This window comes from Ranitomeya imitator, chromosome 3, assembly GCF_032444005.1.
Source record: "Ranitomeya imitator isolate aRanImi1 chromosome 3, aRanImi1.pri, whole genome shotgun sequence".
NCBI classification, from domain to species: Eukaryota; Metazoa; Chordata; class Amphibia; order Anura; family Dendrobatidae; genus Ranitomeya; species Ranitomeya imitator.
In genome coordinates, this window is record NC_091284.1 from 665,099,010 (window position 1) to 665,122,447 (window position 23,438).

General features: G+C 46.4%; 1 protein-coding gene across 1 annotated transcript in view; it reads left to right on the forward strand.

The window, feature by feature from the left end:
* RB1 (RB transcriptional corepressor 1) overlaps positions 1–23,438 on the forward strand; it is a 398,991-nt gene that overhangs the window by 85,656 nt on the left and 289,897 nt on the right. The window contains exons 7-8 of the mRNA XM_069758297.1: positions 6,175–6,285; positions 22,475–22,623. Of these exons, the coding sequence (XP_069614398.1) occupies positions 6,175–6,285; positions 22,475–22,623 (260 nt within the window). The remainder of the gene's footprint in view (positions 1–6,174; positions 6,286–22,474; positions 22,624–23,438) is intronic.

The following is a 23,438-nucleotide window of genomic DNA, read 5'->3' on the forward strand; positions in this document are numbered from 1 at the left end:
ATGATACGGTGTCCACATGAGTGGATGCGAACAGGATATAGAAGGGCCTAGGTACCGTATATGGTGCTGAGATGGTGTGGTGCCATAAAGGGTTAGTCTGCCCACTAAGTCCAATATGATGAGAAAGCCTGTGCCAGTATATAAGTAAACAAGATATGTATACCTGTCGGTGAAACCAGTAGGGGCTGCTGTCCCAGGTAGGAAAAAACTTAGTACAGGAGGGGCCGTAAAATGTCCAATGGGCCTGTAGGTTCAGGTAAAGGAGAGTGAGTGCCCCGAGATCACTTATAAGGAAAAGGCCGGCAGAGAAGGGGGAAAGTATCGCCGCAACTGTACCTGTAGGGGGTCCTGTGTGAGGTCAGCGGCGCATGCCGTGCCTTGCTGCACTGTCCTGGAGGGAGGCTTGAAGAGTGAGAGTGGGAGGAAATATCGCCCTAAAATAGCGCCGGACCGGAAGTCCCGGACCGGAAGTGACGCGGTACACATCCGCGCATGCGCAAACGGCTCCTAACGCTAGTGTGGGCAAGATCCTGCCCAAGAGGGGGAGTAAACCAGCGCTGTTAGTAGCGCTGAATGGGACACAGGAGGGAGGATGTTAACCCTCACAGGTGCGGCCAGTAGGTGCCAGCCAAGTGGGAAATGTAGTAAGGCTCCTGTTAAATACAAATGGAGGGTGTATGGGAATAGATGTCAGAGGACTGTGGGAGTATAGGAACTGCTGGAGAAATGGTAAGACAGCAGGAGGAATGAGTCAAGGATAATCCAACACGGTTGGAAAGCGCTATATCAAAATGTAAAAATGAAAAAAATGAAAAAGGGAAATGAGAAAGATAAAAAAGAAAGGATGAGAGGAGTAAAATGTAGAAAATAATGAAAAATAAAGAAAAGAGATCAATCATAATAAAATAATAATAAAATAGCAACCAAATATAAAGAAAGAGCTGGAAAAATTAAAATATGTAAAAAATGAAAAAAATGAAAAGAAATTGAAAAGAATAGAATGGTGAAAAAAATATACGGTATATAAAAAAAATATAATAAAAAATATAAAAAAAATATATATAAAAATAGTTATAAGGCCGGAAGACTCACCTAATGAGAAGTAGACTTGAGGTAAACCTTGTATGGTCTTAAACCATGATCTTCTTTCCATATGGCATTGTGGTTTCGCCGTTCCTTTTTATATGACCGTTTTATTTTGTGATTTTGCTGTGTACATATCCCTTTTCTCTCCCCCTCTTTTTCCCTTTGGTTATTTTTGTATATATATTTTATGTGTGCAGTTATGCCATTTTCTTTGTATGACACTGTTATTTATACGGTTTCTTTGCCTTTCCAGTAACCCCATGAATAAGACCCGGGAGGGTCGAAACGTCGGGTTCATTGTCTACTTCTACTAATGTGGCTACTACCATTTTTCCTATATGGTACATTTGTTGCTCTTGTAGTTTGCTTATTAATCAGATTTTTATTTTTGAAGGGTAATACCAGACTTTTGTGTGTTTTTAGGGCGAGTTTCATGTGTCAAGTTGTGTGTGTTGAGTTGCATGTGGTGACATGCATGTAGTGACTTTTGTGAGATGAGTTGTGTGGCGACATGCGTGTAGCAACTTTTTGTGTCGAGTTGCATGTGACAGGTTAGTGTAGCAAGTTGTGTGCAGCAAGTTTTGCGCATGGCGAGTTTTATGTGTGGTGCGTTTCGAGTATGTGCAAGTTTTGTGTGAGGCAACTTTTGCATGTGTTGCAACTTTTGTGCATGTGGCAATTTTTCCGCGTGTGCAAGTTTTGCGTGTGGCGAGTTTTCCATGAGGTGAGTTTTGCACGTGTGGCGAGTTTTGCGTGAGCCTCGTTTTCATGTGGCGAGCTTTGAGCGGTGACTTCTCTGTTTCGACTTTTATGTGGCGATGTTGGTGTATGTGTGGTGAAATGTGTGCTGAGGGTGGTATGTGTTCAAGCACGTAGTAGCATGTGGCGCATTTTGTGTGTGTGTGTTCATATCACCGTGTGTGGTGAGTGTCCCATGTCGGGGCCCCACTTTAGCAACTGTACGGTATATACTCTTTGGCACCATCACTCTCACTCTATAAGTCCCCCTTGTTAACATCTGGCAGCTGTCAATTTGCCTCCAACACTTTTCCTTTCACTTTTTCCCTATTATGTAGATAGGGTCAAAATTGTTTGGTGAATAGGAAGACGCGGGGTTAAAATTTCGCCTCACAACATAGCCTATGACGCTCTCTGGGTCCAGACATGTAACACTGCAATATTTTGTGCCTGGGTCTGCGATGATGCAGATGCCAATCCCGGACATACACACACACATACATACATACATACATACATACATACACACATTCAGCTTTATATATTAGATTATAGAATGCTATATATCAGCCCTGAAAGGTGGTGGTCATATCTCATATCAGTGAAACCTGGTGACAGTTTTCCTTTACATAAAACAACCCCAATTAACTTAAAAGCAATTTATATTCATATTCTGGAGAATCACCGTTTTAGTGAGGTCGGTGCAATGTCTACCGATACTTCCACTGTTCAGAATTGAAAAAAATGACCTAGTCAAGAAGGTAAAAACAGGTTGGAGTGGGGGAGAAGAAAGTAAAAAATTCTTGACTCTGGTAAATTATAAGCTTAACCCCTTCCTGACATGCGCTGTACTAGTACTGCTCTGGAAATTGCTTTCCCGCAAGCTGCAATATTAGAACAGCGCACTTATCACTGAGTGCCATGGCGATCGGGTGCAGGTGTCAGCTGTATGTGACTGATCGTGGGCATTTAACCCCCTCTGATGCCGCTGTCAGTAGTGGCAGCAGCGTAAAGAAACATTGCACAGGGAGTGGGCTCCCTGCGCGCTTCCATCAGAACAACGCGATGTGATCTCATTGGCCTGATGGTCTCTATGGAGACCCCTAGCGCCAAAATGGCCGCGGGGTCTTCCGGGTCCTCCACATGTTGCGTTCAGCGGGCACATCAAAACTCTGCACGGGGACGCATCCGCATACAATGCATGACCACGTGTTTCCCTGCGTACACAATGTTAAAGATGGGTATGCAGGAGGGATGCGGATGTATTCGGATCTGAAGGTAAGAAGTACGCAGCCCTATGCTGCGTACACAAACGCTAATGTGAACCCGGCCTATAGTACTGTGCAATGCTCTGTTTTATTTCTGTCTTGAAGTTTTTGTAATAAACAGAAACCATAATGTGCTGTTGGATCTGTTGCACTTTAAATTGGTGGCTTCTTACACACCTTATTGAATTTTAGTAGAGTTGGGTTCTCTTTGTGTCTATAGTTTAGATTGGAATAATGGTGATGCATATTGTGCTGTTCTCCCCATCAAATAAGATTGAATCTGTGATGGAAGTTTCAAAGCAGATGTGTTATACAACAGGTCGTCTCTTTTGAAGTACACACATGGATCCGAGAGTGATGTGGCGAAAAGCTTGGTGGGGTCGGCACCAATCTAGTCTTCTCTCTGTGGTCCCCAAATGGCTTGTCAAATTATATTTTCTTGCAAACATGGGAGCATTTTGAAGAAAAATATACCTGTCTGCAATTGTGCAGCCAGCCTCTTATTCAGCCCGCCTGCGGTTTCGTCAGCACTATCGTAGTTTGCACAGTTGAAGGAATTTCGTGTAAGAATGATCTTTGTCGTAATATATATATTTGTATAAAATTATGTAAACAGTTGATGAGAGCGTCATTAAGATTTGTGTAGAAAAGTCCATCAGATTAATTGCCTTTAAAGGTACCGTCACACTGAATGATATCGCTAGCGATCCGTGACGTTGCAGCCTCCTGCCTAGCGATATAGTTCAGTTTGACACGCAGCAGCAATCTGGATCCTGCTGTGCAATCGTTGGTCGGAGCAGAAAGTCCAGAACTTTATTTCGTCGCTGGACCTCCTGCAGACATCGCTGAATCGGCGTGTGTGACGCCGATTCAGCGATGTCTTCACTAGTAACCAGGGTAAACATCGGGTTACTAAGCGCAGGGCCGCGCTTAGTAACCCGATGTTTACCCTGGTTACCAGCGTAAACGTAAAAAAAACCAAACACTACATACTTACCTTCCGCTGTCTGTCCTCCGGCGCTGTGCTTTTCTGCACTGTGAGCGCCGGCCAGCCGGAAAGCAGAGCACAGCGGTGACGTCGCCGCTGTGCTTTCCGGCTGGCGCTCACAGTCAGTGCAGAGAAGCACAGCGCCGGGGGACAGCCACTGGAATGTAAGTATGTAGTGTTTTTTTTATTTTTTTTATGTTTACGCTGGTAACCATGGTAAACATCGGGTTACTAAGTGCGGCCCTGCGCTTAGTAACCCGATGTTTACCCTGGTTACCAGGGGACCGGCATCTTTGGTCGCTGGAGAGCTGTCTGTGTGACGCTGCAGCGATCGGGATCGTTGTCTGGATCGCTGCAGCGTCGCTTAATGTGACGGTACCTTAAATCTTGCAACGTGTTGTGTTAAGATACAGTGGGGCAAAAAAGTATTTAGTCAGTCAGCAATAGTGCAAGTTCCACCATTTAAAAAGATGAGAGGCGTCTGTAATTTACATCATAGGTAGACCTCAACTATAGGAGACAAACTGAGAAAAAAAAATTCAGAAAATCACATTGTCTGGTTTTTTTAACATTTTATTTGCATATTATGGTGGAAAATAAGTATTTGGTCAGAAACAAAATTTCATCTCAATACTTTGTAATATATCCTTTGTTGGCAATGACAGAGATCAAACGTTTTCTGTAAGTCTTCACAAGGTTGCCACACACTGTTGTTGGTATGTTGGCCCATTCCTCCATGCAGATCTCCTCTAGAGCAGTGATGTTTTTGGCTTTTCACTTGGCAACACAGACTTTCAACTCCCTCCAAAGGTTTTCTATAGGGTTGAGATCTGGAGACTGGCTAGGCCAGTCCAGGAACTTGAAATGCTTCTTACGAAGCCACTCCTTCGTTGCCCTGGCGGTGTGCTTTGGATCATTGTCATGTTGAAAGACCCAGCCACGTTTCATCTTCAATGCCCTTGCTGATGGAAGGAGGTTTGCACTCAAAATCTCACGATACATGGCCCCATTCATTCTTTCATGTACCCGGATCAGTCGTCCTGGCCCCTTTGCAGAGAAACAGCCCCAAAGCATGATGTTTCCACCACCATGCTTTACAGTAGGTATGGTGTTTGATGGATGCAACTCAGTATTCTTTTTCCTCCAAACACGACAAGTTGTGTTTCTACCAAACAGTTCCAGTTTGGTTTCATCAGACCATAGGACATTCTCCCAAAACTCCTCTGGATCATCCAAATGCTCTCTAGCAAACTTCAGATGGGCCCGGACATGTACTGGCTTAAGCAGTGGGACACGTCTGGCACTGCAGGATCTGAGTCCATGGTGGCGCAGTGTGTTACTTATGGTAGGCCTTGTTACATTGGTCCCAGCTCTCTGCAGTTCATTCACTAGGTCCCCCCGCGTGGTTCTGGGATTTTTGCTCACCGTTCTTGTGATCATTCTGACCCCACGGGGTGGGATTTTTCGTGGAGCCCCAGATCGAGGGAGATTATCAGTGGTCTTGTATGTCTTCCATTTTCTAATTATTGCTCCCACTGTTGATTTCTTCACTCCAAGCTGGTTGGCTATTGCAGATTCAGTCTTCCCAGGCTGGTGCAGGGCTACAATTTTGTTTCTGGTGTCCTTTGACAGCTCTTTGGTCTTCACCATAGTGGAGTTTGGAGTCAGACTGTTTGAGGGTGTGCACAGGTGTCTCTTTATACTGATAACAAGTTTAAACAGGTGCCATTACTACAGGTAATGAGTGGAGGAAAGAGGAGACTCTTAAAGAAGAAGTTACAGGTCTGTGAGAGCCAGAAATCTTGATTGTTTGTTTCTGACCAAATACTTATTTTCCACCATAATATGCAAATAAATTGTTAAAAAAACAGACAATGTGATTTTCTGGATTTTTTTTTCTCACTTTGTCTCCCATAGTTGAGGTCTACCTATGATGTAAATTACAGACGCCTCTCATCTTTTTAAGTGGTGGAACTTGCACTATTGCTGACTGACTAAATACTTTTTTGCCCCACTGTATATGACCCTGTTTACTGGAACTAACAGTTATCAATTTGTTTTATTTTTATTGTGTTTTTTTTTTCACTCATTTAGGAAAGGTTTTACAGATGGATGATGACCTGGTAATCTCCTTCCAGTTGCTGCTGTGTGTCCTGGAATATTTTATCAAGCGATCCCCTTCAGACATTCTCAAAGAACCATTTAGTATGTTACCTCTCTAAATGTTCCAGTAAACGTCTTGTTTGTCTTTCTCTTTTTATGCCGCAATCATTCAGGTTCATGGCATTGTGAGAATATTTTTTTCATTAGTTATAATATATCAACAATAGTAATAGTAGTAATAGGTTATAAATTGTGTTCTAATTTAACATGTGGTAAAATGGTTTTAAATATGAAAAAAAAACAATGGCGGAATAACTGGTTTAGTTGCATTCTCCATCCCATGTAAAAACCCATAAACTGAAAGTTAATAAATGAAATGCACTCACCAGGCAGGTTGAGTACCCCCAATCTCCTCATAGGTGTAGGTTCCACTTATGAGGGGAAGAAAAGCCTTCCTGAGTCCATATACAGCAATCAGACTAGTTACCTGGCTCAAACGTCCCATCACATAGTCTAGTATTCATAACCTGTCATATTATATCTATCAAAGGCATACAGGTACTCTTTGAACATTTTAAGTGAATTAAAACATCATGTGGCAGAGAATTCCATAATCTCCCTACGTTTACAGTCCATAATTGTCGTCTGTGATGATAATGATGAAACCTTCTTTCCTCTAAGTGTGGATGATGCCTTCTTAACAACGGTGCTAGCCTAGTTGTAAAATGATAATAAGAAAGACCTCTGTACTATCATTCATATATCTGATATACCGCTCTACGGGCTTCTATAGGTGCAAACTATGTTCTTGTCATGAGCATGTGTTCCTCTTTTGAAGGGAACCTGAACAGGTGATACATGCTGCCCAAACCTTGGGCAGCATGTATCGGCCCCTGACTAGACTAACACTGCCATGCTTGTTTTACTCTGATATGCTGTGGTGTTTTAGAGAAGAAAATACTTTTAAAATCTGCCAGGGACCGAGCCGCACTGTGCACTGGTAATACAAGAGGGTTCCCATCAGCTTGTCCCCGCCCACTGACCATGACTGACAAGTTTCTGCCCATGTACACATATAGGCAGAGACTTGTCAGCGGGCTTGGAGAAGCCTCCCGGGATCCGCCTGTATGATTAGTCGCCCACATGGTTCGGTCACCGGCAGCTATTAAAAGTATGTGTTTCTCAGAAACGCCACAGTGTTCTAGAGTAAAACATGTATATAGCTGTGATCGTACAGCCAGTATGCTGCCCAAGGATAGGCAGCAAGCATAACCTGTCAGGTTGCCTTTAATGCATCCCATGATGCTGTCTGGCACTGGTCAATAAAGTGGAGTTTACATTAATGTGCATTAATTAGTACATTAATGTTTGGGTAGAGTTACCATATTTAAGTGCCGCTAAACCAACATAGATAAAGTAAAGGGTAGTGTTGAGCCACCTCCTTAGTGTTCGGGTTCGGCTCGCTTCGCCGAACAGGGACGTGTTCGACGAAATATTCGACGAACAAAGAACCCCATTGAAACCAATGGCAGGCAAACACAAACAGATGGAAAACACATAGAAAACACCTCAAAAGGTGTCCAAAAGCTGACAAACTGCTCAGAAGACACAACAAACACATGGAAAAGTCACAACTACATATAGTCATGCGAAAAGAAAAGCGGTGGAGGAGTAAAAGGAGGAGGAGACACAGATATAGGCATGTCATGCCCTTCTAAAATCAAGAAAGGCTGGAGTAAAAATGTAAACTCACTCTACCAACACCCAGACGTCTTGACAAAAAAAATAAAGAAATATCTTTAGGTAGAATGGCGGCGGGTCCATTCAGAACACTTTCCTTAGAAGACGCAGTGGTACCCCCGTTGGGAGTTGTGCCAAAAAATGAACCCAATACATTCAGACTAATCCACCATTTGTCATATCCAAGGGGCAGGTTAGTTAACGACAACATCGACGCGGAACCAAGTACAGTACTATGTACTGTATCTCCTTTGACGAGGCATTCAGGCGGGTCAAGAAGTTGGTAAGGGGCACCCTAATGGCCAAAACAGACATTGAGGGGGCGTTCCGGTTACTACCTGTGCCTCCGAATAGTGTCCTCCCATTGGGCTGCTTCTTTGAAGGAGCATACTACATAGATCGCTGTTTGCCCATGGGGTGCTCCATATCCTGCTCACTATTTGAGGCGTTTAGTTGCTTCCTCGAATGTGTTGTCATGGACGTTTGTAAGGCGGCACATATTATCCATTACCTCGACGACTTCTTATGCCTGGGCCCAAAAGATTCGCCACAGTGTGAAAACACGCGGTAGTCCACCTGTGAGAAGGAGAGAGCTGGAGGGAGAGTGGACACCCCAGAGCCGAGGGGTTAGATTGAGAAAGAAAGAAGGTGGTGTAGCTTGCTTCATGGGTGGGGTACCCTGCTGAGTAGCAGAAATTGCTACTAGGCCCAAAAGGATTTCCTGGGCCAGATGCCGTTAAAAATAGTACTTGGGTAAACAGGCGGTGGGTGGCTGGGCTACTCTGCTGACTAGCAGACACTGAATCTTTGGAACAGACCTCTGAATCCCAGGCCATAGTATGAGTAAACAACTCTGCAGACGACCCCACCCACCTGGAATTGACGATGGCAACGTCATGTAAAACTCAGCATGGGGACTTAATAAGAGTCTCCATTTTTTCCAAAAAAATCGGCGACAGACACCACTTAAGTGGCATCAATTTTGCCAGAGTTTTTTTTAAAACAGTTGGTGAGGTGATTTTCAAAAATCATCAAGCTTTTAGTCTCCCCAAGATGACACAGGGGTAGAAAAGTCCTTGTGGATCCAGAATTTGTTCATCTTGATGAACGTTAGTCTGTCTACATTATCACTGGACAGCCGCGTGCGCTTATCTGTCAGCACACCACCATCAGCGCTGAACACACGTTCAGAGAGAACGCTGGCTGTGGGGCACGACAAGATCTCCAAGGCGTGAGTGGCGAGCTCAGGCCATTTTTCAAGATTGGAAGCCCAAAATGAGCAAGAGTCCAGTTCCACAGTCATGGCATCAATGTTAACTTGGAGATACTCTTGTACCATCCTCTCTAGGCGTTGGCTGTGCGTCAAACTTCTTGTCTCCCGTGGCCTTGCAAAGGATGGTCTAAAAAAATCTTGAAACGATTGGAAAAAATTGCTGTTACCACCAGATACGATGTTACTGTTACGGTTTGAGTGATGACTCGATAGTCCCACGGTTGGCAAGTTAGAACTCAGAGATTCCCTACATGCACCACTGGTGTTTTGTGGAAAAGCAGATGTTAGATTCTGTAACAGTCTCTGCTGATACTCCTGCATGCGTGAATCCCTTTCTATGGCAGGAATTATTTCACCAAATTTGCTTTTGTATCGGGGATCTGAGTGTGGCAACCCAGTAGTCGGCATAACTTCGGATTTTGACAATCCGAGGGTCATGTTGCAGGTAGTGCAGCAAGAAGGCACTCATGTGTCTTGCGCATCCAGGAGGACCAAGTCCTTGTTGTCTTGGTGGTGGCGAGGTGAGAATCATGCTTCCTTCGTCTGCCCTCTCCCCCCAACCTCGCACAAAAGAAATTTGATCAAGGTCTCCCTCATCTGATGATTCTTCCATGCCCAGCGCCAGTTCGTCCTCCACTTCTTCCTCGCCTCCTGCACCTTCCTCAACAGTTTGGCTGCTGCCATGCGCCCTCGGTAATCCCTCTCCCCCAGCCTCCAATGCCAGCCGCCTTGGTGCTGCCAACCTTCTTGAACTTGGAGATATGATCCCTTCCTCATTCGACGACTCCTGTTCCTCCTCCTCCTCCTCCTCTTGTTCCACCACCTGACTCCGAACACTCTGTAAGGTGTGCTCCAGCATGTAAATCACCGGAATGGTCATGCTGATAATGGCATCGTCAGCACTAAACATCTTCGTTGCTATTTCAATACTGTGCAGAAGGGTGCATAGCTCCCTGATCTGAGAACACTCCTGCAGCGTGATTTGCCCCACCTCTTGATCTCGTTGGCACAGGCTATACGTCATAACCTATTGCACCAGGGCTCATCGGTGCTGCCACAGTCGCTGCAACATGTGCAGAGTTGAATTCCACCGTGTGGGCACATCGCATTTCAGCCGGTGAACTGGCACGCCCAACGACTTCTGTAGAGATGCAAGTCGTCGAGTCGATGCGAACGGCGGAAGTGAGCACACAGCGACCGTGCCCTCTGCAGAAGCCCATCTAGTCCGGGATAGTGGGATAAAAATTGCTGGACAACCAGGTTCAAAACGTGAGCCATACAAGGCACGTGTGTGACATTGCCCCGGCGAAGGGCCGCACCCAGGTTTGCAGCATTGTCGCACACAGCCTTCCCTGGCTGCAGGTTGAGTGGAGACAACCATTGATGGAACTCGGTCTCCAGAGCTGACCACAACTCCTCAGCTGTGTGACTCACATTTCTCAGACATTTCAATATAAACACTGCCTGATGCCGTTGAGCCCTGGTGACAGCATAGTGAGGAGGTGTGCAGGATTCCTTTTGCGCAGTTACAACGCGGGTGGCATTACCAGACAGGCTTTGGGTGCAGGTGGAGGACCGAGAGGAGGTTGAGGAGGCAGAAGCAGTGGAGGAACTTCTAGATACAGAGGATCGACGAGCAACTCGTGGGAACGGCAAGACTTGGGCAGCAGCCCTTTCTCCTGATGTCACCGTAGTTACCCAGTGCCCAGTCACCGACATGTAACGCCCCTGTCCATGTCTACTCGTCCAAGTGTCTGTGGTGAAATGCACCCTGTCACACACAGAGTGTCTCCAGGAAGCGGTGATGTTGTGTGCGACATGCTGGTGTAGCGCAGGCACAGCTTTCTTTGAGAAGTAGTAGCGACTAGGCATCTTTTACTGGGGCACTGCGACGGACATAAGGTCTCGAAAATGCTCTGTGTCCACCAGGCGGAAAGGCAGCATTTCTGTAGCCAACAGCTTGCCGATGGAGAAATTCAACCTGTTAGCTTTGTCATGGCTAGGAGGAAATGGTCTTTTACTTATCCACATCTGAGGAACTGAGGGCTGGCTGCTTAGACGGAGTTGAGTAGGGTGTCCCCGGCAAACTGCTGGTCTGTGAGGAAGGTGCAGGTGGAGATGTTATGTTGCCTTGATCAAAATGTGGTGTCGATGTCAGAGAGCGCTCAACACCAGCAGGTGTTTCCACTTGCAAATGTCATGACGACCTGCCAATCACACTGGCTGTTGCGGGTAAAGAGGTGGAAGGTCTGCATCCAAAACCATGTGCGACTGCTGTCCCCACAGTCACAGAGGATGAAGAGGACGCAGATGCACTTGATGGGGCAGACGGTGGTTGAGCCGGCCCACTAGGCCGCATTGTAGCTTAGTGAGCTTCCCACTGCACCTTATGCCTCATTTCCATGTGACGGTTCATACATGAATTACTCAAGCTAGTGATTTTTTGGCCTCTACTGAGATTTTGTTGACAAATCTTACAGGCAACATGAGTTGGGTCGTCCTTTGCGATGTCACAAAATGCCCAGGCTATGCAAGGCTTAGAGCCCGTGCGACCTGAAGAGCCACCACGACTTCTGGTCTGAGGCACAGTTGGGGTTGAGGATGCAGTTGTTGACGTGCTTCCAGTACTCCGTCTCTGTCCAGGAAGGCGCACCGTTACCTCGTCGTCAGACTCGTCACTAGCATCCTCCTCCACCTCCTCTGCTGACCTCATGGACTGGCGGACTGGGGGTTGACAGTAAGTGGGGTCTACAACCTCGTCATCATCATCCTGTGTGTTCTCACACCCGTCGTCCTCAGAGCCAACCTCTTCCTGCCCCGACCGAAAAGTCAAGTTTTCGTTCCAATTAGGTATCTCAGTCTCATCATCATCTTCCTCATTGTCTCCACCAACAGGAGTTACAGTTTGGGAACGAGGGTCTACATTATGCTCAGAACCTTCTTCATCTGGGCCTGGATCCGACTCACAAAGATTCTGGGCATCAGTGCAGATCATTTCCTCGTCTGGATTCACAGAAGCTCTAGAGCAGACCTCTGATTCCCAGGCTATAGTATGCGTAAACAGCTCTACAGACTCAACCATGTGTGTTACCCCATGCTCAGACGGGCAGCTGGAGACTTGGGAGCTGTGAGGAAGCAAGTGCGATTGGGGTGACAACTCTGAGGACTGGAGAAGTTGTGATGTTGAAGTTGACATGGAGGAGAGCCCACTTGAACGAGCACTTGATATCAGTTCAAGCACCTGCTGTTTTTGTGCCTCATCTGGAATTTTTGGCGATGCTTGTAGCGATGGTCTTAAGAAAGGGATCATATCAGATTGTCCACAAAAAGTAGTAGACATCTTACTTTGGCTGGAAGATGGTCTTTCTTCTGCAGATGTTACTGTTGCTTTACCACCTACCCCACGGACACAACCTTTTTCCCCCTTTCCACCAGCAGCAGGCCTTTTGCCACTCATTTTAGTGCTTAACTAATTGGCAACTCTGTATTTGTAGTTGTTGGCACAACAACCGATGGATGAAAACCGAGCAGAACTGAGTGGCCAAACTGTGGTACTAGGCCCAAAACTATTAACTGGATTAGATGCAGTAAAAATTGAGATACACAGGCGGTATAGTTTGTTTTACAGGCGGGCTACTCTGCTGACGTGCAGACGCTGCTCCTAGGCCCAAAAATATTAACTGGATTAGATGCAGTAAAAATTGAGATACACAGGTGGTGTAGCTAGCTTCACAGGCGGGCTACTCAGATGACTACCAGACAATGCTACTAGCCCAAAAAGATTGGCTGAGCTAGATTACTCCAAATGCTGTGACAAACACTTGCACAGTACTGACACCGACCTGCCTGGCAAAAAGTGCTATGAACTGCTGTAACTTACCCTGAAAAGGGCTGATATTACAACTAGTCCCGACTCCTCCCAACTCCCTAAACCTATCTCTCTGACAATTCGCTCCAAAAAACACTCTTAGTCTGTATAGCACCCACAGCAGCACGGTGCCGTCTAACACTAAGCTGCAGCAGTGAGGAAATGGTGACGACGGGGCAAATGGCTGGTTCTTATAGGGCAAGGACATGTGACATACTCAGCCAATGACACATGCCCTTGCTTGTGTGCATCACATGCACATTGCTGTGTGTGTGCACTGCTGATAGGCTGAGAGACTGCACCGCCCCACTGTAAATGCGGGAAAGAAAAAAAAAAATCGGCGTTATTTCAGCACAGATCTATCCCCGCCCCCCCGCCCACCAGGGCTGCCACTAGAAATTTCGGGGCCCCATACTGGCAAAATTTTCGGGGCCCCCTTGAGACTCCGCCCAGGCTCCACCCCAGCCCCGTCTCCAGGCTCCACCCCTCGAACTGTCCACAGTCCCACCGCTCTCTCTTGGAAAAACTCCACTTCTCACCAATCACACATTAACAGTTCCCATCACCAGATCACACATATAGCAGGCAGCTTTTGTTTTGGCCAAAAGATTTTTTAAGCCGCCACCATAACACGGTAGACACTTTTGGCCGGGCCCTACTCTGCTGTAACCTATTAAATATTTGTTAAAATATGCAATACAATTTAGGTATATTTTTTATTTATTTTTCAATTTTTAAAATGCCCAATAATATCACATAGAAGGAACAAATACCACAACACCATGACCAGATGACATATTACCACCACAGTGATCGAATAATATCACATACAAGGAACAAATACCACAACACCATGACCAGACCACATATTACCACCACAGTGATCGAATAATATCACATACAAGGAACAAATACCACAACACCATGTCCAGACCACATATTACCACCACATAGTGACTGAATACTACAATTCTGATCAGTAATTTTTAAAAAAGCACCATACTATCACCATAAGTGCCATTATACACAGGATATCTGTACTTAGTATGCAGTGTCTGTGTACAGATAATATAGTGATCACTAGTGAAATTATACACAGGAGCTCTGTATACAGTGTATAGTGTCAGTGTATAGGTAACACACTGACTCACCAGTGACGTCTCTAGGTGAAGTCCTTCATCTTTCATCCAGCACAGACCGCCATCATTTCATCCAGCTAGGACTTCTCTCTGCAGGAAATAACAGTTATCTCGAGCTCCGCTTGCAGAACACATTACTTAATTTTTCACAACTTCTACATTATACCACATGAAGAAGGCGACATAGTATCACTCTATACAGTAACAGGACCGCCCCCCATTTAAAACAGTATACTCAAAAAATAAAATAAATACATCACTGCAGTAATAATATCCCTAAATTAGCCCCTATGGTATTAATATCACCCAGCCTGGCCCCGTGTGTCTCATTCCTGGCGTCAGCCAGATATTCTCCCATCCTGCCCTCATGAGTATCCATTCTGCCCCATATGATCTCCTTATCCTGCCCCATATGATCGCCCCATGTGATCTCTCCATCCTGCCCCATCTGTCTCCATCATATCCATCCTGCCCCATGATCCTGCACGATCTGTCTCCAATTCTGCCCCCAGTGTCTCCAATCATGCCCCATGTCTCCATTCTGCCCCCTATGTCTCCAACCATGCCCCCATGTCTGCAATCCTGACACTTGTCTCCAATCATGCCCCCTGTGTCTCCATTCTGCCCCATCTGTCTCCAATCCTGCCCCATCTGTCTCCAGTCATGCCCCATCTGTCTCCAGTCATGCCCCCATGTCTTTCATCCTGCCCCGTGTCTCCAATCATGCCCCGTATCTCCATTCTGCCCCGTGTCTCGCATTCTGCCCCTGGGTCTCACAGTCTGCCCCTGTGTCCACCATTCTGCACCTGTCACTGTGTCCAGCATTCTGCCCCTGTCACTGTGTCCAGCATTTCTGCCCCACTGTGTCTAGCATTCTGCCCCAATGTCCAGCATTCTGCCCCTGTCACTGTGTCCAGCATTTCTGCCCCTGTCTCCAGCATTCTGCCCCACTGTGTGTCCAGCATTCTGCCCCACTGTGTCCAGCATTCTGCCCCACTGTGTGTCCAGCATTCTGCCCCACTGTGTCCAGCATTCTGCCCCACTGTGTGTCCAGCATTCTGCCCCACTGTGTGTCCAGCATTCTGCCCCACTGTGTGTCCAGCATTCTGCCCCACTGTGTGTCCAGCATTCTGCCCCACTGTGTGTCCAGCATTCTGCCCCACTGTGTGTCCAGCATTCTGCCCCACTGTGTGTCCAGCATTCTGCCCCACTGTGTGTCCAGCATTCTGCCCCACTGTGTCCAGCATTTCTGCCCCTGTGTCCAGCATTTCTGCCCCTGTGTCCAGCATTTCTGCCCCTGTGTCCAGCATTTCTGCCCCTGTGTCCAGCATTTCTGCCCCTGTGTCCAGCATTTCTGCCCCTGTGTCCAGCATTTCTGCCCCTGTGTCCAGCATTTCTGCCCCTGTGTCCAGCATTTCTGCCCCTGTGTCCAGCATTTCTGCCCCTGTGTCCAGCATTTCTGCCCCTGTGTCCAGCATTTCTGCCCCTGTGTGTCCAGCATTCTGCCCCACTGTGTCCAGCATTTCTGCCCCTGTGTGTGTCCACCATTCTGTCCCACTGTGTCCAGCATTTCTGCCCCTGTGTCCAGCATTTCTGCCCCACTGTGTCCAGCATTTCTGCCCCACTGTGTCCAGCATTTCTGCCCCTGTGTCCAGCATTTCTGCCCCTGTGTCCAGCATTTCTGCCCCTGTGTCCAGCATTTCTGCCCCTGTGTCCAGCATTTCTGCCCCTGTGTCCAGCATTTCTGCCCCTGTGTCCAGCATTTCTGCCCCTGTGTCCAGCATTTCTGCCCGTGTCCAGCATTTCTGCCCCTGTTTGTCCAGCATTCTGCCCCACTGTGTCCAGCATTCTGCCCCACTGTGTGTCCAGCATTTCTGCCCCTGTGTGTGTCCACCATTCTGTCCCACTGTGTCCAGCATTTCTGCCCCACTGTGTCCAGCATTTCTGCACCACTGTGTCCAGCATTTCTGCCCCACTGTGTCCAGCATTTCTGCCCCACTGTGTCCAGCATTCTGCCCCACTGTGTCCAGCATTCTGCCCCACTGTGTGTCCAGCATTTCTGCCCCTGTGTGTCCACCATTCTGCCCCTGTGTCCACCATTCTGCCCCACTGTGTCCAGCATTTCTGCCCCACTGTGTCCAGCATTTCTGCCCCTGTGTGTCCAGCATTCTGCCCCACTGTGTCCACCATTCTGCCCCTGTGTGTCCACCATTCTGCCCCTGTGTGTCCACCATTCTGCCCCTGTGTGTCCACCATTCTGCCCCACTGTGTCCACCATTCTGCCCCACTGTGTCCAGCATTTCTGCCCCTGTGTGTCCACCATTCTGCCCCTGTGTGTCCAGCATTTCTGCCCCTGTGTGTCCATCATCCTGCCCCCCGGGCCCCCCTGGATCGCAGCAGCTCTCAAAGGAAAAAAAAAACACAACTTCTTACCTGGCCAAGCTCCAGCGCCGGGTGAAGCTCCCTCTCCAGGCTCCACACAGACGCACTCGCCGCCGGGCCCGGCGGCTGACAATGACGTCAGACGCCGGCGGCGGCGAGTGCGCTCTGCGGCCCTATTCAGCCGCCAGCCTCAGACTGGCTGGCGGCTGTTAACTATTGACGTGCGGGCGCGGGCCCGCACGTCAATAGTGTGCCGCTGCCGCAGCACCTGCAGGGGGGCCCCGGTGACCAGATGAGACGGGGCCCGATGCGGGCCCCCTCTGCTCACCGGGCCCCATACGCCAGTCACGGCTGTCATGCCCTGATGGCGGCCCTGCCGCCCACTATGCACTGAAACAGTCTATTAACAATGATAAACAGTTTTAATGTGCAAATCAAGCTAGGCTAGTTATCGAACAGAAACTCGAACAGCCGAATTTTAAGCAAATTGTTTGGGTTCGTCGAAGGACTGGAACACCGCCCAAAACACCTCGAATTTGAAATTGGCGAACAGTTCGACTCGAACACCGCTCATCTCTAGTAAAGGATTCAGTACAATCAAATCAGATAATTTGCAGAAAAAAATGTGCACAAGAACCATACAGTAAAAGAATTTATAAATCTTTTTTAAACAACCAAAAATACATGAAAGATTGATAAATAAGAACTTGGTAGAAAATAAATGCAGGTAGTAAAAAAAGCACATATGATACAGTGTCTTGCCTCCTGTGAGTGGTGGTGGCCGCAGGAGGAATGTTTATATTCTACCTAGTTCCTTGTGACTCGACACATTTGTGTTATGGTAGAGTTAACAATTAGGCTAAGTGCACACGTTGCGGAATTGCCGCTGAAATTTCCACGGCAATTCCGCAACTCGTGCCGCAGGTATATCGCTTGCGGAATTGGCATGCATATTCTCGCTAAACACTAGCGTTTTGCAAGTGTAATTAGCTTGCAGAATGCTAGCGTTTTACAAGCCATCTGTAGCATCGCTTGGAAAACTGACAGGTTGGTCACTCTTGTCAAACATAGTGTTTGACAAATGTGACCCTCTTTTTACTATTGATGCTGCCTATGCAGCATCAATAGTAAGAAGATCTAATGTTAAAAATAATAAAAAAAAATGGTTATTCTCACTTTCCGACGGCCCCCGATCGCCTCAGCGGTGCACGCGGTGGCTTCCGTTCCCAGGGATGCTGTGTGCGAAGGACCTGCGATGACATCACGGTCAGGTGACCACAACTTCATCCCAGGTCCTTTGCACACAACATCCCTGGGGACGGAAGCCGCCGCGTGCACCGCTGAGAGGCGGGAGGACTCCGGGGGCCATCAGAAGGTGAGAATATCAGTATTTTTTATTTTAATTATTTTTTCTAACATTGATATGGTGCCCAGTCCGTGGAGGAGAGTTTCCTCTCCTCCACCCTGGGTACCAACCGCACATGATCCGCTTACTTCCCGCATGGTGGGCATAGACCCATGCGGGAAGTAATCGGATCAATGCAGTCCTATGTGTGCGGAATCCCCGCGATTCCGCAAATTAATGAACATGCTGCGTTTGTTTACGGAATGCTTTTCCGCTCAGGAAAAAAACGCAGCATGTGCATACAAAATGCGGATTGCATTCTTTTAATAGGATGAATAATGTGAGCGTTTTTTTCGCAGTTTTATTTAACGTGTACAGCCGTATTATTAAGTACTAGGCACTTTAGTTTCCTTCTAAGGCTACTTTCACACTTGCGTCGGTACGGGTCCGTCGCTAAGCTTCAGCGTGACGTACCGACGCATGTTGTGAAAATTTGGCACAACGTGGGCAGCGGATGCAGTTCTTCAACGCATCTGCTGCCCATTGTAAAGTCCTGGGGAGTAGGGGGCGGAGTTCCGGCCACACATACGCGCTAGGAAATGGCGGACCTGACGTACGAAAAAACGTTACATTGAACTTTTTTTTGTGCCAACGGTCCGCCAAAACACGACGCATCCAGTGCACGACGGACGCGACGGATGACCATGCGTTACAATCCATCGCTAATACAAGTCTATGGGAAAATGCAGGATCCTGCATTCTGAAAAAATGACGGATTGTGACGGAAGCTAAAAAACGCAAGTGTAAAAGTAGCCTTAACCTGTGTGGCGCCACCTTGTGGTTTCCCACTTATCAATCCTTCATGTATTTTTGTTTGTTCAGTAAAGATTTATATATTTTTTACTTTGTTGTTCTTGTGTACATATATTTTGTATTTGATCTGAAGGTCATTACTAAACATACTAAAAAGAAGAGAGTCCAATACTGACCTACACTTGTGCTACACCATTGTTAACTGTGACCTAATCAGAGTGTTTTCCATTAACAAGCACCCTCTGTTTTCTAGCAGTAAGCCGGTTATTAACTAGATTACACTTATTTTCCCCTAGTCCCATTGTACTTATTTTATGTTTCAACCTTTGGCACTTTATTTGGTATGCATGAGTCTTGTGGATCATTATGGAATCAATTGCCTTTATCTCCACATTGGTTTTCTGCTTCCCTAAAATGGCTACCACAGCGGAGTGGCAGCACTGTGGAAAGTAGTATTGCTTTAATAACTTCAGTGGTTATTAAAAGGGATAAAGATAAGAAAGGGAATTAAGTTAGCTCACCCATAGCGGCATCCGGAGCTCGGAAAATCCTGCAGTACTACAGGAAGATAAATCCATGGCCAAAAATGGTAAATCCAGATTCAGAAATCTGATGTACCGTATATACTCGAGTATAAGCCGATCCGAGTATAAGCCGACCCCCCTAATTTTGCCACAAAAAAAAAACTGGGAAAACTTATTGACTCGAGTATAAGCCTAGGGTAGGAAATGCAGCACCTACCGGTGAATTTCAAAAATAAAAATAGATGCTCCGTACCGTTCATTATTGCCCCATAAGATGCTCCATATAAAGCTGTGCCACGTATAATGCTCCATACATTTCATTATGGCCCCATAGATGCTCCATATAAAACTGTGCCATATAGAATGCCCCATACATTTCATTATGGCCCCATATATGCTCCATATAAAACTGTGCCACATATAATGCTCCATACATTTCATTATGGCCTCATAGATGCTCCATATAAAGCTGTGCCATATATAATGCTCTGCACCGTTGATTATGGCCCCATAGATGCTTTATATAAAGCTGTGCCACATATAATGCTCTATACCGTTCATTATTGCCCCATAGATGCTCCATATAAAGCTGTGCCATATGTAATGCTCTGCACCGTTGATTATGGCCCCATAGATGCTCCATATAAAGCTGTGCCATATAGAATGCTCTGCACCGTTGATTATGGCCCCATAGATGCTCCATAGAAAGCTGTGCCATATATAATGCTCTGCACCGTTCATTATGACCCCATAGATGCTCCATAGAAAGCTGTGCCATATATAATGCTCTGCATCGTTCATTATGGCCCCATAGATGCTCCATAGAAAGCTGTGCCATATAGAATGCTCTGCACCGTTCATTATGGCCCCATAGATGCTCCATATAAAGCTGTGCAATATATAATGCTGCTGTTGCAATAAAAAAAAAAAAAAGACATACTCACCTCTATTGCTGCCCGCAGCTCCTCAGCGTCCAGTCTCTGCGTCTCTCCGCACTGACTGTTCAGGCAGACGGTGGCGCGCAGATTAGTACGTCATCGCGCCCTCTGACCTGCACAGTCACAGCCAGAGGACGGGAAGACGGAGCGGCGCCCGGCGGGTGGAACGTGGACAGGTAAATTATGTAATACTCACCTGCTCCCGGCGTCCCTGGCTCCTTCTCCCGGACAGATGGTCATCCTCTTCCTCTGTCAGCGGTCACTGGTACCGCTTCATAACGTTAATGAGCGGTACCACGTGACCGCTGAACAGAGGAAGAGCTGCGGCACCCGAAGAACATGGGACAGGCAGGGGGAGCGCCAGGAGCCCCGGAAGCAGGTGAGTATGCAACAGTCCTCTCTCCCCCTCACCCGCCGACCATGACTCGAGTATAGGTCGAGAGGGGCACTTTCAACCCAAAAATTTGGGCTGAAAATCTCAGCTTATACTCGAGTATATACGGTATATAAAAGTATCAAATTTAATAGGTACCATATATTCTCGTGTGTAAGCCGAGGCACCTAATTTTGCCACGAAAAACTGGGGAAACTTATTGACTCGAGTATAAGCCAGGTATGCATTGTCCCTATCCTAATGTTCATGGTTCCTCATCCCCATCCTAGTATGCATGGCTCCTAATTCCCATCCCTGTATGCATGCCTCCTTATTCCCATCCTTGTATGCATGCCTCCTTATTCCCATCCTTGTCTGAATGGCTCCTTCTTTCCATTCTTGTCTGCATGGCTCCTTCTTTCCATCCTTGTCTGCATGGCTCCTTATTCCCATCCTAGTCTGCATGGCTCCTTATTCCCATTCTTGTCTGCATGGCTCCTTATTCCCATTCTTCTCTGCATGGCTCCTTATTCCCATTTTTGTCTGCATGGCTCCTTATTCCCATCCTTGTCTGCATGGCTCCTTATTCCCATCTTCGTATGCATGGCCCCTTATTCCCATCCTTGTCTGCATGGCTCCTTATTCCCGTCCTTGTCTGCATGGCTCCTTATTCCCATCCTTGTATACGTGTCTCCTTATTCCCATCCTTGTCTGCATGGTTCCTTATTCCCATCCTTGTTTGCATGGCTCCTTATGCCCATCCTTGTCTGCATGGCTCCTTATTCCCATCCTTGTCTGCATGGCTCCTTATCCCTATCTTTGCATGCATGGTTCCTCATCCCTATCCTTAAATGCATGGTTCCTCATCCCTATCCTTGTATGCATGGTTCTTCATCCCTATTCTTTTATTCGTGGCCCCATGAGAAAAGCATCCCTCGCAGCATCTTTTTCCAGTGCGAGCAGCTCCTGCGGCCGGGCGAGCACGTGTCCGCGCTCATTAAGGGAATGAATATTCACCTCTCTCCATGCCTATGGGAGTGGAGGGAGGTGAATATTCATTACCTTAATGAGCGTGCACCCATAATTGCCTGGCAGCTGCTGGAAGCAAGCTGCTGTAACTGCGTGCTATAAGAGAAATGAATATTCATTGCCAGTGCAGTGAATATCCATTTCTCTTTAGCAGTGGGCACAAGCTTTAGCTGCTGGCTCCTGCCTCCTGTGACATGCTGCTCCACCTTCCCTGCCGTCTTCTGTCACAATGACTCATGTATAAGCTAAGGGGGTGTTTTCCGCACAAAAAAAAGTGCTGAAAAACCCGGCCTATACATGAGTATATACGGTAAATTAAAAATAAGACAACAACATGGTATTCAAAGCCCCAGCTTGGGGAGATGATAGGCAGACGCTTTTCAGACCCTCACGTCTTTAATCATTGCAATCTAAAGACCTGCAATGATTAGATTGCAATGATTGAAGACCTGAGTTTCTGAAACACGTCTGCCTATCATCTCCCCAAGCTGGGGCTGTGATTACCATGCTGTTGTCTTATTTTTAATTTGCCTAATAAATTTGATACGTTTATATACATCGGATTTCATGAGCTGAATTTACCATTTTTGACTATTGATTAAAAGGGTTGGTGCTAAGTTTTTATCCCTCTAAGCCATTTTGTTTTGGCAACGCCTTTCCACTTTGGTATTATGTGAGAAATGAGTAACCACTATGAATGCCTTTTTACTGCCATCTAGCAAACTTTAATACATACTTTCCTTGCTAATATTTTGGGACCTATGACTAATGACTTTGATTAGATTGACACTTTTTATTTCGAATAAACCATTCACCATTTTCATATGAAAGTCAGTATGTACTAATCCTGCTGTCACTTGACTGCAGAGAGTGTAGTGAATGGGATATCTGTCAATGGACCGACCCGTGCATCCCGACGTGGTCAGAACAGGAACACCTGGACGTCACAGCAGTCTGAAACGGACACCAGGGTTATAGAAGCTCTTTGTAAGGCAAACGAATGTCCTGTTGATGAGGTAAGAATTTCCCTGTTTTTAGTTTGCTTTTGGTCGAGAAAGTATAAACAGCTTTCACCATTAATAAAAATAGATATAGAGGAGCAAAGTATTGCATTTCACAGTTGGACAGTTCTTTATTACTGCTCTATCTGAATATATTTATTTTAAATTGCACCACCCCTGAAAAAAAATATAGTTTAACATTTGGGGCTGTAAAAAATCAGACTCACAGTAAATGTTTTCAAAGTATTTTAATGAATTGTTTCCTTTTGTAATATTTTTATATCTACTAAATTAGAGCTTTAATATGATGCTATAGTACATGTTGCAACTTGTGCATAAAAAAACGCCCATGGGGAGTAGGTGCTTTAAAAAGTTGGGTGATAATTGAGTATGAAAATACACAGACAGAAGAGGGCCCCTGTACAAGAGCAGTGTATAGACTCTTTGCAGTCCACTACTCATCGTAATACACCCCTTTATGTTTCTATGACAGATGTTGCTTGCTGCTTCATAGGTGGAAATGGGTTCCCTACCCTCTTGGATCGCTGTGCACAGATTGCACCAATGATATGTCTGATTATTAGTTAGATGGTAGGAGCCCACCTCTAATTTCAGTATTCTCATAATTCTAGGTGAGACTGCTGATCTTCCTAGAGTAGTCAACTTCCAGCCAGCTGTAAAAACCAAATGAATTAAAGAAGAAAATAAAATTCACAGCGCAGTGTCATCAGGGTCCGAAAAACTGGTTATTCGATTCCCCCTGACAGCACCACGAGAGAGTGGATATGCCCTTCAAGGACAGGGATAGGGTGAACCTCTACAGACATACC